Source organism: Ceratotherium simum, chromosome 10, assembly GCF_057802395.1.
Source record: "Ceratotherium simum simum isolate JZ-2026a chromosome 10, ASM5780239v1, whole genome shotgun sequence".
In the NCBI taxonomy this organism is placed as follows: domain Eukaryota; kingdom Metazoa; phylum Chordata; class Mammalia; order Perissodactyla; family Rhinocerotidae; genus Ceratotherium; species Ceratotherium simum.
The window spans coordinates 17331770-17344971 of record NC_141909.1 but is presented as its reverse complement, the minus strand read 5'-3'; the positions used below and the strand labels follow the sequence as shown (position 1 = coordinate 17344971).

Below are 13202 nucleotides of genomic sequence, written 5' to 3'. Positions count from 1 at the left end.
ACCATAGGTCCTGCAACTCTGAAAAATTATCACGCTTCTGACTAACTTGCAAATATTCCTCCTCCTTTCTCCCCAAACCTCACAACCAAATATACTGGATTCTCACCTAAGTCAGATGGTTACCTTCCTTGCACTGCAAAAAAAGATAGTTCCCAAAATCATTTATAATTTGGGCAATCAGGAAGAAGATAACTCTGTAAGATGTGATTAGTGGGTTAATTTTATGCTTTTTAATTAAGACTTTCTTTAAATCAGTTTGCATAATTAAAGGCTCTTTCTTTAAAACCTTATAATTTTAGGGGGCATGGTGTGGAATGTGGATGTCTTTGGTTTTCACCAACTTTGGGGTACAATTAACAATACATTGGCATTGATATCTCTAATTCACAAGCAAGCTCCATCACAGTGTACCTTTGACAGCCACTTCACTGACCCCCATCAAAGTCTTTCTAGTTGTTTCTAGCAGAATCCAGAACATTTGCACATATGTGCCCCCTACTCTATTGTCCCTATCCCTGTTTATAAGCACCATGCAGGAGGCAGTTTACAGCTGCCACCACTGTCCCCTTAACTCTGAGGGGTTGCCTGGATCCTGTTTCTTATTGTTCCCAGTGCTGTACATTCTCCAGGTTGCAGCTGGAGTTTCATTCCCTTGGTTGTTACTGTACTGGGGCCGTACTGTGATTAGTTGGGCAGTGATAACGCCCCTGTCCCTACCTTACAGGCCCACTTTTGCACTTGTGTCCCAGAGAAGCTGCAGGCCTCACTAAGTCTCTAGGAACAAAAGAGCTGCACAACTATTACTTCTATCTCCTTCTCTTCCTTTTACCTCAGGTCTCTTCTCTGGGGCCAGACTCTACATAGACACTCAACTGGCCTCTGAATTTCTGGCTTGTCCCAGACACCCATCCACAAAACTGTTATTGAAGATAGCACCCCCTCCTGCCCTGAGCTTATCGCTTCAGGCTAGTGGCCCACCCGTGTTTAATCAGACACAACCAGGCTCTGAGTCCCTGTATAGTCTCACCTGGCACTCACAGGACAAGTCTATTTTTGTCTTAAGAAAGGAAAGGAACTTTTTTGTGAAAACAACCTCGGGCTAGACTCCTGAATGGTACACTGAGTTTATTTCACTATATTTTCATCTGGCCGCCTTTCTATCACTTTTCTAGATTAAATGGAGCACCTCCACCCTTGTGTTGTAGGTCACCCTGGATTTGCACACAGACCTACATGGGATAATAGAAGTTCAAGCTTGTGATAACTTGAAACTGACTCAAAATTGTTTCACTGCTGGCTTGAAGATTGTTTTTGTTTGAATGTGACTATTGTTTGTTTTTTGGAGGTCTATTGACACTTTGGCTGGCTTTGAAATTCAGATAATAAGAGATGACATTTCCTCCTGGGAGACCTAAAACTAGTTGATAAATTGTTATTGTGTTACCTTTCAGGGAATGGTCTAAAATTAAACCACACACACACACACACACACACACACACACACACAAAAGAACGTTAAAGAAAAGTGATAGATCTGACTCAACCTCTTGAAATCAGAGAAATATATATTTAATGCCCAAAGTCCAAAGACAAGTGTGTAATATTAAGTATTGTGGAAGTATTTTGCTCTTGGGGAAAACATTAGCTGGTGCATGGATCTGAAAAATAACCACAGCAGGTTACATAACAAAAGCCAAGATTTGCTTTAAGCTTTTATTCATCTTATTTAGATTCATATGTATATTTTCCTACATATATGCTTATGATAAGAAGATGGGTTTATAACCAATTTGGAGAATGCTGTTTCTATATTGGAATATCTGAACTTGACAGCATGGTTGTATTCAAACCAATTCAGAAGAAGAAATGCCTCCTCTTTCCATGAGCAGTGAAGATTTATGTATTTGACTTTGAAGTCAACAACTGTGTAGCATTTAATGCCAAATCAAAGGCAACATCAAATTACCTTGTATTCATTTAAGTGAATTTGCATATTTATGGTGGACTGGCACAGATCCAGAGAACTAGGGAAAGGACAATCACAGCAGATGATTGTAAGGAAGGAAAATGAAGTAAATATCTGAGAATTAATTACTTGTAAGGTTAAAGTCCATTCTTAGAAAGAGTCAGGAGCAATTTATTCCACAATCAATTTGCAAGCATCCGGAGTGTAACAAAGTGGCAGGTAACATGGACTGCTCAAAAACAAGCCATGCCCAACAAAACTAATTTCCCTCCTTGACAAAGTGACTGATCCTATAGAGTGGAAGACCCACTGGTTACAGCACAGTTTGACCTTGCACGATCATCAATGCTGTTTCAGATGGAATGGTCATTGACAAGCTTGCAAAAAATGCCTTGGCTGGAATAATAATCAGATAGATATTGAACTGGTTGGGAAATGCTGTTAGGTTGGTCAGTAAATATATAAAGACAAGTTTGTGGTTATTTAGAAGTCTCCCACAAGTTTGGTTGTGGATCTGAATTTTTTGTTTAACAAATGGTTTCATGAGAGAATATAAAACATGCTCAGAGACCTGAAGCAAACTCAGTTTTGTTGGAGCATTTTGCCAGTCTTTGAAAAGAAGACTGAGAATCCAAAGTTTAAACTAAATCTCATAAATGGAAAATGTAAAAATAAAGCTGTTCTGTTTACATTGATATCAACTACTTGCTCTGCCTCTTATACTGCATCTCTGCCCCAAACCACGTTTCTGTTGCAAGAGAAAGATATCAGGCACGCTTGAGCCGACCTTGGCACCAACATACGTCAACAATGTCACTCGATTACTCAGAAGGTAAAGTCTTATACATTCAGTGAAGGCATGTTACTTTTAGGCCTCAGTTACTAAAAGACCATAAACAGTGAGATATGACAATAAAGCAATGCACAAGCCCAGATATAGGGGAAGGGTAGTTGATCAATTCAAGAGAGAATAAAATATACAATTTTTATAGGAATATATTTAATTTTTCATTAAATTATCTTTTTGATGAGGATGTCACACAACAACTGATATATTCCATCTGTTTTTGTCACCAAATACATTTTTTGGCCATTCTCAGTACAAATTCTTCATAAACCTCATTGGGCTGGTATGATGAGAAAAGTAATATTCATCTGTTACACACCAAGATAGATTTTAAATGGATAATAATGACATGGTTATTAATGGCAAATGTTTTCATTCTTGAGAAAGTACTAATAAGAGCGGACAGCAATATAGTGCTTTCTATGTGTCAGATACTCTCATAGTTACTTTGTGTATGTCGTGTAATCTTCAGAACATCCTGTGAGGAAGATACAATTATTTCCATTTTACAGATGAGGCACCAAGAGTAACAGGCATATGCCTACATCTCAACTTTTCATAAAACCAAGAGAATTTTGTTTGCCAATGATAGTCAGTGATGTATCTTTCCAATTATGTCATGTTATATGTCCAGTCTAACTCAAAGGCTGTGCTTTGGATATCCATATTCCATCTTCTATAGGATTGCTTTAGATAATATTCTGCACTACTGTTAGATTATATTTCCTCCACACAGAGAAGGTAAAATGTAGCTTGATGATTTCTGTGTCTCAGTAAAAGATAACGATTTTAGCCTCATCAATTTAATATTACCAAACAAGTGAAAAGATATATAATGATTGTTCTAAGAATTTTTAAAAGTAAACATCTTTAAAATAATCTAATCAACATTCTCTAATTTTTCATAACCTCTGTGGAGAATGTAGTCCCAGATTTATTTTTAATAAAAATTTGTTTGAAATGTTTTTCAGCTGCATTATTGAAATGAAAAAGCAAAATAATCGCACAAAATATTTTATTTCAAATATACAATTGATTATAATTGTCTCATTTCAAAAGCCTTATTTAATTAGTAAAATACAATAAGGATAGTCAATTATGATTGATTTAACCATATCTTGGGAAAAATGGTTTTGTTATGATATTTAAAATGGACAAAATACTAGTAATCACCAAGTTCTCTCTCTTTTTTTTTTTTTTTTTTTTGGTGAGGAAGGTTAGCCCTGAGCTAACATCCGTTGCCAATCCTTCTCTTTTTGCTGAGGAAGATTGGCCCTGGGCTAATATCTGTGACCATCTTCCTCTACTTTATATAGGATGCCGCCACAGCATGACTTGACAAGTGGTGTGTCAGTGCGTGCCCGGGATCCGAACCTGCGAACCCCGGGCTGCCGAAGTGGAGCACATGAACTTAATTGCTGTGCCACCGGGCCAGCCCCGCAAAGTTCTCTTTTGAGGAAATAACATTTAGATTTTTTAAGAGCTTTTTACAACTTAAATATATGTACAAATTTAACTTTGTTGCTTTATGAAAGTATATCTGTAAAACTCTTTTTTAAAAAATGAGCGAAACATTCATACTACATTGCAAAATATGGAATTATTTAAGAATCAAAGTTAATTATAAAAGTGAGGATACACATATGTATCATCAGTATCATGTGCAGTAGTATAAAATTATTAATGTTTTTAAATTTGAATATTTTACCTTCCATAATAGTTTGCTAATGATATCCTACAGGTGAATAATACACTTTAGGAGTGTTCTTAAAGGAAACTGCTTTTGGTTTTCCTCTCTCCTTTTCTTCTTTTTTTAAATTTTCTTTTTATTAAAGTAACATTATAATGTTATATAAATTTCAGGTGTACATTATTATATTTTGACTTCTGTGTAGACTACATCGTGTTTACCACCAAAAGTCCAGTTGCCATCTGTTACCGTACAAATATGTCCCTTTACCCAACTTTCACTTTCCCCCCACCCCCTGCTCTTCTGGTAACCACCAATCTGTTTTCTTTGTCTATATGTTTGTTTGCTTGTTGTTGTTATTGTTTTATCTTCCACATATGAGTGAAATCATTTGGTATTTGGCTTTCTCCGTCTGACTTATTTGGCTTAGCATAATACCCTCAAGGTCCATCCGTGTTGTTGCAAATAGCAAGATTTCATCCTTTTTGTGGCTGAGTAGTATTCCACTGTGTGTGTGTGTCTGTGTGTGTGTGTGTGTATATATATATATACACACACACACACACAGACACACACCACATCTTCATTATCTGTTCATCCATTGATAGGCACTTAGGTTGTTTCCAAGTCTTGACTATTGTGAATAATTCTGCAATGAACACAGGGGTGCATGTATCTTTTCGAATTAGTGTTTTTGTGTTCTTTGGATAAATACTCGGAAGTGGAATAGCTGGATCATATGGTAGTTCTGTTTTTAATTTTTTGAGGAATCTCCATACTATTTTCTATAGTGGCTACACCAGTTTACATTCATTTTTCATTTTCTTATTAAGAGGTAACAGCAGGCTTGTATGTGGCAGAGGTAATTTTAAATAAGAAGAAGATAGTGGACAGGAGCAATACATGAAGGCTTTTGTAATGATTACTCATTGCTCTTAGAAGAATAGATTTTATCGCTGGTCTTTTTCTTCATATGTATGTAGTACTTATTCTTGATTTATTTCATTGATGCTCTTTGACTTTTATTTCTAGGAAAATGTTAAGCAGATGCCTACATAATATTCAAAAAGCACCATAGGTTTTAACTCTTGATTTTGATTTCCATTAGGCATTTATTTGAAACAGAAATCTCTAAATAATCTTTTGGAATTCACACTGAAGGGTCACAATACTGGCAGTTATACTAAGTCATTGTATTGCCAACATAGTCAGCCTTGATTTACCTTTGGATACATTAAGTACAATTTAAGCAAAATTAGAATTATTGGCCAATAGACTTTTTGTCACATGTACTAAAATAATGTTATTCTCAACTTTTCCCGTTCCTACTTGGAACTGGCTTTTGGGGCCCGCTTAATTGGACATCTTTGGCACACTGAACCAGAACCTGGCGTGGAAAGACACAAAAACTACATTGGCAAATGATCTGCCAAGTGACCCATGAACAGAAGCGAGATTGGGTTGCCCTTTGAAATAAACGTATTTGAATTTTATTATCTCCAGAGGACCTTGTGTCTGTAATCTCGTGAAAGGTTAGTATTCTATCCATCAGAGCAAGATTGGAGTGCTGGTGGATGTCTGCTCTTGATGATAACTGGATGCAGCAGTTGGAGCTGGAAGAAGGAGATTCATTACCATCAGCAGTTCAAAAAGAGAAGGGGAAATGGGCATGGAGGGAGTCACATTGACGACATAAGCCAGGTATTTCTAGGTCAGGGTATTTAAAACAAAACTGAACCAAAAACAAAGGACTGCTATGTTGGGGAAGCTTTGCAGAGCCCTTTCAATAAGTTCCTCAAAGGCAGAGCTGTTTTAAGACTATATTTTCTAGAGATTACCAATTTCTACTATGTAGATAGATACCTTCTTGAAAACCAATGCTAATTGCTTTTGGGAGGTTTTTATAACACACATCAGAATAAAAATAAGAAGGATGTGATATCATTGTATAACATATGGCTAACAACAACAAACAAATATGATAAAACATCCAATAAAGTGTAAAATAATAAGCCTGTGGTATGAATAAAAATTTTTAAAAATTATTCAACTGAATATCTTCTTTTGAGGACTTTTACATATGATTCAAAAGTTGAAATATAAATAATTTGAAAGGTATTTGTAAGGTTAAAATATACCAATGAATCAAAATAAGCATGTCTCTTATCTAGGATTTAATTTGACTTTGACATTATGGAAAATGAGATGCATACATTCAACTTCGTAGAATTTCATAAAAGATGTTGGCACTTGATAATTGATACTTTATTTAATGTTTAATAATGACTATTTTTATTTATGGCATTCCAAATGATTCATGTTATAAAAGTAAAATAGCCATCATGCAATATAAGATTAATGAATTCAATATTTTTTGTTTAAGAAGAATCTGGTAAATGACTGGCAAAATAAATTTCATCAATGTTGAGCAAATTTAGATCAACATTAAATTGAATCATTTGCATTTATATCTTATGCAATAATACTGTAAGTATTACTATACACCTATACCAGGATATCTGTTGTTTACTCATCAAAAGTATAGAATTACCTTTGAATTAAGCATCTATGATGCCAAGTGGGACTGATGTTCATTTCCCTTTGATAGATTTAAGGAATAAATGATTCCTAAGACATGACTTGGGCAGACTGTGCCATCTCTAAGTCTTGTCCAACAAGCTCAAGCAGATGGTAAGTGACAGAAGTGGTTGAAAGGTGCTTGACTTTCTTGATTTTGTTGTTTTTATCCTCAAATGTTTACAGAAACATTCTTAGTATTACACGATTTATCATTCTGTGCTAATATTCATCAAATACCCACCAAAAACTCTGCAGAGAAAACAAGGACTGTAAATTTATAATGATTGAAATCTAAAGTTGATGTCCTTTTTTCCTTTAGTTTGGGCTGACATCTGTAATAATGAACAATGGAATTTTATTGGCTACTGGTTCCATCAATTTAAGGAATCCTTTCTCTGTCTAGAAATAAATAGAAATTATATTTTAAAAAGCATTCATTTGAATACCAAAAATGTAGATGTTCTTATTATCAATGAATAATTACCTAACCTTACTGCAACCATTATTTTACAGCCAGCATGCTGTGCCTTAGAGACTACTTCTTATTTCTTTTTTTTTTTTTTTTTTTTTTTTAAAGATTTTATTTATTCAGTTTTTCCCCCCAAAGCCCCAGCAGATAGTTGTATGTCATAGGTTCACATCCCTCTAGTTGCTGCATGTGGGACTCGGCCTCACGCTGGACGGAGAAGTGGTGCCTCGGGGCGCGCCCGGGATCCGAACCCGGGCCGCCAGCATCAGAGCACGCGCACCCAACCGCTAAGCCACGGAGCCGGCCCTAGAGACTACTTCTTATTTCTTTTTTTGTTAATTAAGTCCTTTCTACTAATCAGCATGAATCCACTAGATTTAGAGTCAAGAGACTCCAATTCTATCTCTGCTAGTTTGTTGATGTATTCTGTGATTTTGAGTAAATTTCTTGTTTATTTTCTGCCCTCTCTATGCATTTTTTTTGGGGGGGCTTAATTTTTGGACTTTCCTTTGTAGGTTTATTAGACAAAATAGTTTCATTCTATATTTTTACTTTTTTGGTCGATATTTTTAAATAGGTATTTTCTCCCTATCATCAAGCAGTATTTTAGTGTTTAAAAGGTCTTTTCATGTTAAAATAATATCTATAGTTTTTTCCAACTATGAAAGTATTTTATAGTGATTGCAGACACTTTGGAAAATTAAACGACGTACAGAGAAGAAAATACAAGTAAACTATAACCTTCTACACATTGTAAACCGTTCTTGTATATAGCATATTTTTTTATTTTTCTCAAACGTGTGTATTTATTCTTTTTTCTTTTTTTTACAAATCAGTTTTATACCGAATATGTATCCTTTTGTATCATTTTCTTTCCTAGCATTTTCTATCATCATATCTTATGTTGAAGGTAGATTTCCTGTGAATCTGGTGAAGTTTATGTTTCAGGACCCTTTACTTGAATAGATCCTTTCCAAGGTCCTATGCCTAATTTTGTATTTGTAATTTTGTATTATATTTGTTAAAGAGAGCCGCTAAATTGTATAAGTTTCACTCGTCATCAACTCTGTAGGCAGTATCCCTGAAGTCAGACTGGCTGGGTTTGTAATCCCAGCCCTATCACGTGTTAGCTGTGTACCTTGGAAGTTATTTTTCTGTTCCTTTGTTTCCCCAAATGCAAAATTAAAATGATAATAATAACTACCTCATAGGGTTGTTGACAAGATTAAATTAGTTAACATACGAGAAGCCCTTGGAACAGTAGCTAACTCATAGTTAGTGCTGTTAGCTTTTAAATATTTTTTTAAAAATTTATAAATAAAACATAATATTTTACAGTGTGCATATGTTCTTCTTTTGGGATTTTTAAATTATTCCCCTTTTTTGCTAATGTAAATAATAAGAGGAATATCTTTGTACAAAAATCTTTGACCTTATCTTTGCAACTGAACTATTTCCTCTTATTGGTGTTTTCTCCTGAAGCATCCTGCATTTTACTGTTTCTTTAAAAAAAAAATGACTTTGGTAATAGATATCAAAGAAGTTAAAATTCTTCTTTTACAAAATGTAGGTAGCTAAAAACAACTCAACAATGAATGTCAGGTATAGCAGAGTATATGAATACATTATTATTTGATTTATTTTTTAAAACTCATACTTTGTACTGACTTTTGCTTTCATTTATACATCTGTTGAGCAAAGTAAACTTTTTATTATTTTTGGTGTTGCAGGTTTTTGATGGACCAGAAAGGACATAACTTAACAAGTTAGTGTTAAATTAAGGTATAATACTTTCATAAAAACCTTTATGTTTAATTGTGCTTTCACAACTCAGCATTTCCCAACGCATTTAACTTCTTCCTTTTCTTGTCTGTGTAATGTGCTTAAATGGTGTCCTCGTTAGACTATGGTGGGCATTCCCTTTCTCTTGGGCATTAGTTAGCTAGGGCATTATCAAACCCTGCTGCTCCCTCTCCCTATGCTCACCCTTCCTTCCCTCACCATGGGACAAGTCCATTGTCCAGTAATCAGTGAAGGCAGAGGGCGACTGGGGAGGGAGTGTTAGGTGGTGGAAAAGGAAAAAGAGATGGAGGAGAAAGGAAAAGAGAGTAGCACACTCTTATCCCCCAAGACCACTGCTAGTACTCCTCACATGCTCTTGACACCTCTTTGACCAATGGAATTTTCTCTTCCCAAGACCAGAACACTAGTTGTCTACTGGGAGAAAAGAGAGAAGGGAAAGTAAGTGAAGGGAAGAAGAGAATTGGAGCTTTCATTATATCTAATATCGCTCCTCCCTCCATCATCCTTCCTCCTTCCTCTGCCCATGTAGCCACCATCACGCATTGAATAAAATGCAAGTATTGGAGAACAGAGGAGAGCTGCAATGATTCTCAATCTTGGCGGTACATTGGGTTCACTTGGAGAGCTTGGAGATATACTGATACCTGGATCCCACTCCTAGAGATTATGATTTAATTAGTCTGGAGTGCAGTCTGGGCATCAAGATTATTTAAAGTGATTTTAATGGGCAGCCGAGGGTGAGAACACCAAATTCTATGAAGGGAGGAAGAAGCAAATTCCATTTGGCTGCTCTCCTCACTCGCCTTAAGAGCCTATACAATCTCTTGTTCCATTAACCCCAGGTCCTTATCACTGACTTTTCACCTACAAACTAGCTTTGGCCCCACTTCCCAGAGTTCCCTGAGAGTTTAGTATTGGAGGGATTTTTCTACCCCTTGGCCCCACAAGTAGTTGGGTGAAGAAGGAAGGCGAGCTGGGAAAAGAACTGGGTTTGTGAGCAGAGTAATATACTATCCCAGTTTGGAAAGCTAACTGCTTTTTTCAGTTGAGGGTACAAAAAGTTGGAAATAATTTTAAGGTCTATAGTTTAGGTGCCTGATGGGTTAAACAGACATCCTGTGCTGTGGGTAATGTCACCTCAGAAAGAAAAATGGAAGTGGGGTCATGAGCAAGACCTATAGGGTGTTGTCTGTGGGCCAAAGCTAAGGAGCTGTGCAATGATGAAAGTGAACTCTGAGAGCATCTCAGCTTTTAATTTCATATGGGTTGCTTAGGGTGAGATGGAAATATCGTCTGCAGGCTCAAAACAGTTGTTTGCTTTTGGCAGCAACTGTCAGCAAATTTCAACTTAATTCATGATTTTCAAAAGTAATAGTTTATCTATACCACCTTGTGAACATAAATGGCCTAATCAGTCTTTCTTATTTTAAAAGATATCTTCAAGAGAAATAACCTACCAAGAAATAAAACATTTATCAATCTAATGTGTAAGAGATCACTAAGTATAGAAAAAGTTTAACCTTGTAAAATGTGAATTCAAGCCAAGAATTTTTATAAACTGCTTTATTGTTTCAAATCTCCTTGTATCAACCAATTACATAGTGCTGCTCTCCAGGTAACTTTCCTTTTTGCAGCTGAATTACGTACCTGATTCTGAAAAATATCCTGGCATTTAGTTTCCTTAGCTGACAGTAATGATATTAAATTGAAGGAATTTGTTGCAAGGTATTGATTATTTTTAACAAATATTCATGATTGTAAACTGATGACTTTTCATTAGAAAATTTCTTCATGGAAAATTCTAGTCAATTAGATTAGATACATTGGAAGAATATAACATGATGATGTCCAGTTGAGCTGAATAATGCGTTTAAAAATACGTTATTGTAACCTTGGTTTTCTTGATTTATTGGTTAAGATTATTTCCTCAGAACGCTTATATTTCCACTTATTTATATCTAATTTATAACAGTTTCCAACACGATTGGAGTAATATAATAAAAATAACCTTTGGATTAATATAGTGAGAAATTTTTGAATTATGTATTATAGTATTTTTAACAGTTAATGTATTTACTATTTTCTGAAAATAATTCTCCTAGATTTATAGTGAGTGTATTTTGTTGTAGGGTCTTGTGAGGTGTTAAAAGATAGTTTAAATTTCTGTTTTCATTAATTATCATAAAGAGAAAGTTAAAAAAGAAAACAAAAGTAATTTTTTTTTAACCTTACCCTGGTATCACAGTAAGATTTTTTTTTCTTTTCCTTTTCCATTTCTATGCTGTCTATTTTATATACTAGGTTTACTGTGAGATTTTCTCCTTATGAAATTCTTCAGGGACTCATTAGACCACAACCTTAGAGAAGTTTAGGGATGTCTACTTTAAAATCACTGAAGTCACCTAAATCCTCTAAATCATTTAAGTGATTTTAAGAATTTACTTTTGGATTTTAGTTACTTTGCGGGGGAATATAAAGAGATGAATGGGCTGCAGAGCTCTCAGAGCAAATTTTAACATCTAAGATAAAAATAACGGAGGAGAGGAACTTTTACTCTACTACTCAGAGATAGCAGACTAATAATTAAATTGCCTTCATACCTACAAGAATTTAAAGATGTAATATGGTTTGTTGAATTAATTTATCCTCATACATTTCACCTAAGATTTTGACTCTTTATACGAGGGATTGTGAAAAGTTTTCTGTAAAGGGCTGGATATTAAATATTTTGGGCATTTTGAACCACATAATGTCTCTGTGGCATATTCTTCTTTGTCATTGTTGGGTTTTTTGTTTGTTTGATTTTATTCAAACATTTAAATGTATAGTGAATGTATTCACCTATATGTATGTTTTTGGTAATATAATCACATTATTATAAAATGATATACAACATATGTGTATATATATCATACAACGAAGCATGTTTTTAGTCAAATGTTTTTAGCATCTTTTTGTGTGCCAGTCACTATTCTATACACTGTAGCTATAATCCCAGGCCCTGTGACTGATATGCTTCTCGTGGAAGCCACCTCTTTGAGAAAGATACACCAACCCTAGAGATTTGAGTCTGCTCTCCAGTCTCAGTTATCTACATCAACTAATTAGTGTTAGTGGAAAAAAATAATCACACATGAAAATTATTTTTAGTAAATAATTAATTTTTTACTTTGGAGTGCATTTTGCAATTTATATTTAAATATAGTTTTACCCAATGTCTTAGGAGTTTATTATATTTCCCATTAATTATTCAAATCACAGTGTGAGAATTTGACTTAGGATAAACAGTAAAGCCACCCTGCTGTCCTGTTCTTTCTTAGAACTCATCCTGTCCATAATGGTTTGAAGTTCTGGGTTGCGTGCTTGTTCAGTGGTCTAGGGCAACTCAACATTTCTGAGCCTCAGTGTCCTCATCTACAAACTAGATACACTAATGTCTTATTTGCATACTCTGTATGTAAAGTCCATAACTCAGTGTCTGACATTGTGTATGATACCCATTAAACGTCAGGCAACTTCTTAGGTGCCATCTCTAGTTATTCTTGAAATTATCATCATCTATTGTTTAAAATCCATTTTTCATTTTCATTTAAGTTTTGGTATCTTTAATTGTCTCTTAACATGTAACAGAGACAAGTGGAAATAATGAAGATATGCTGTTACCATATTGATTGCTTTTTAAACCAGCTTGTCTGTGCGTGGGGGGGTGGGGGGGGCTCTTACTTAAGGGACAGAAATTTGGTTATAATAATCCCTCAAACAAGAAAGATGTAGATTACTATTAGAACACTTTGAAATTATATAGCCTTCTATTAATTCCTGGGATGAATTGACTGAGTAAATTGTG

The 13202-nt window shown here is 34.9% G+C and overlaps 1 protein-coding gene across 8 annotated transcripts in view; it reads left to right on the top strand.

Annotated features, from left to right (window-relative positions):
* GPC6 (glypican 6) overlaps positions 1–13202 on the top strand; it is a 1052395-nt gene that overhangs the window by 509382 nt on the left and 529811 nt on the right. The window contains exons 1-2 of one of the 8 annotated variants that reach the window (XM_087435934.1): positions 7124–7194; positions 9283–9317. The exons of the other annotated variants lie outside the window; for them this stretch is intronic. Of the exons in view, the coding sequence (XP_087292060.1) occupies positions 7139–7194; positions 9283–9317 (91 nt within the window). The 5' untranslated portion in view covers positions 7124–7138. Of the gene's footprint in view, positions 1–7123; positions 7195–9282; positions 9318–13202 lie in introns of those variants that run through there. 8 annotated transcript variants of the gene reach the window in all.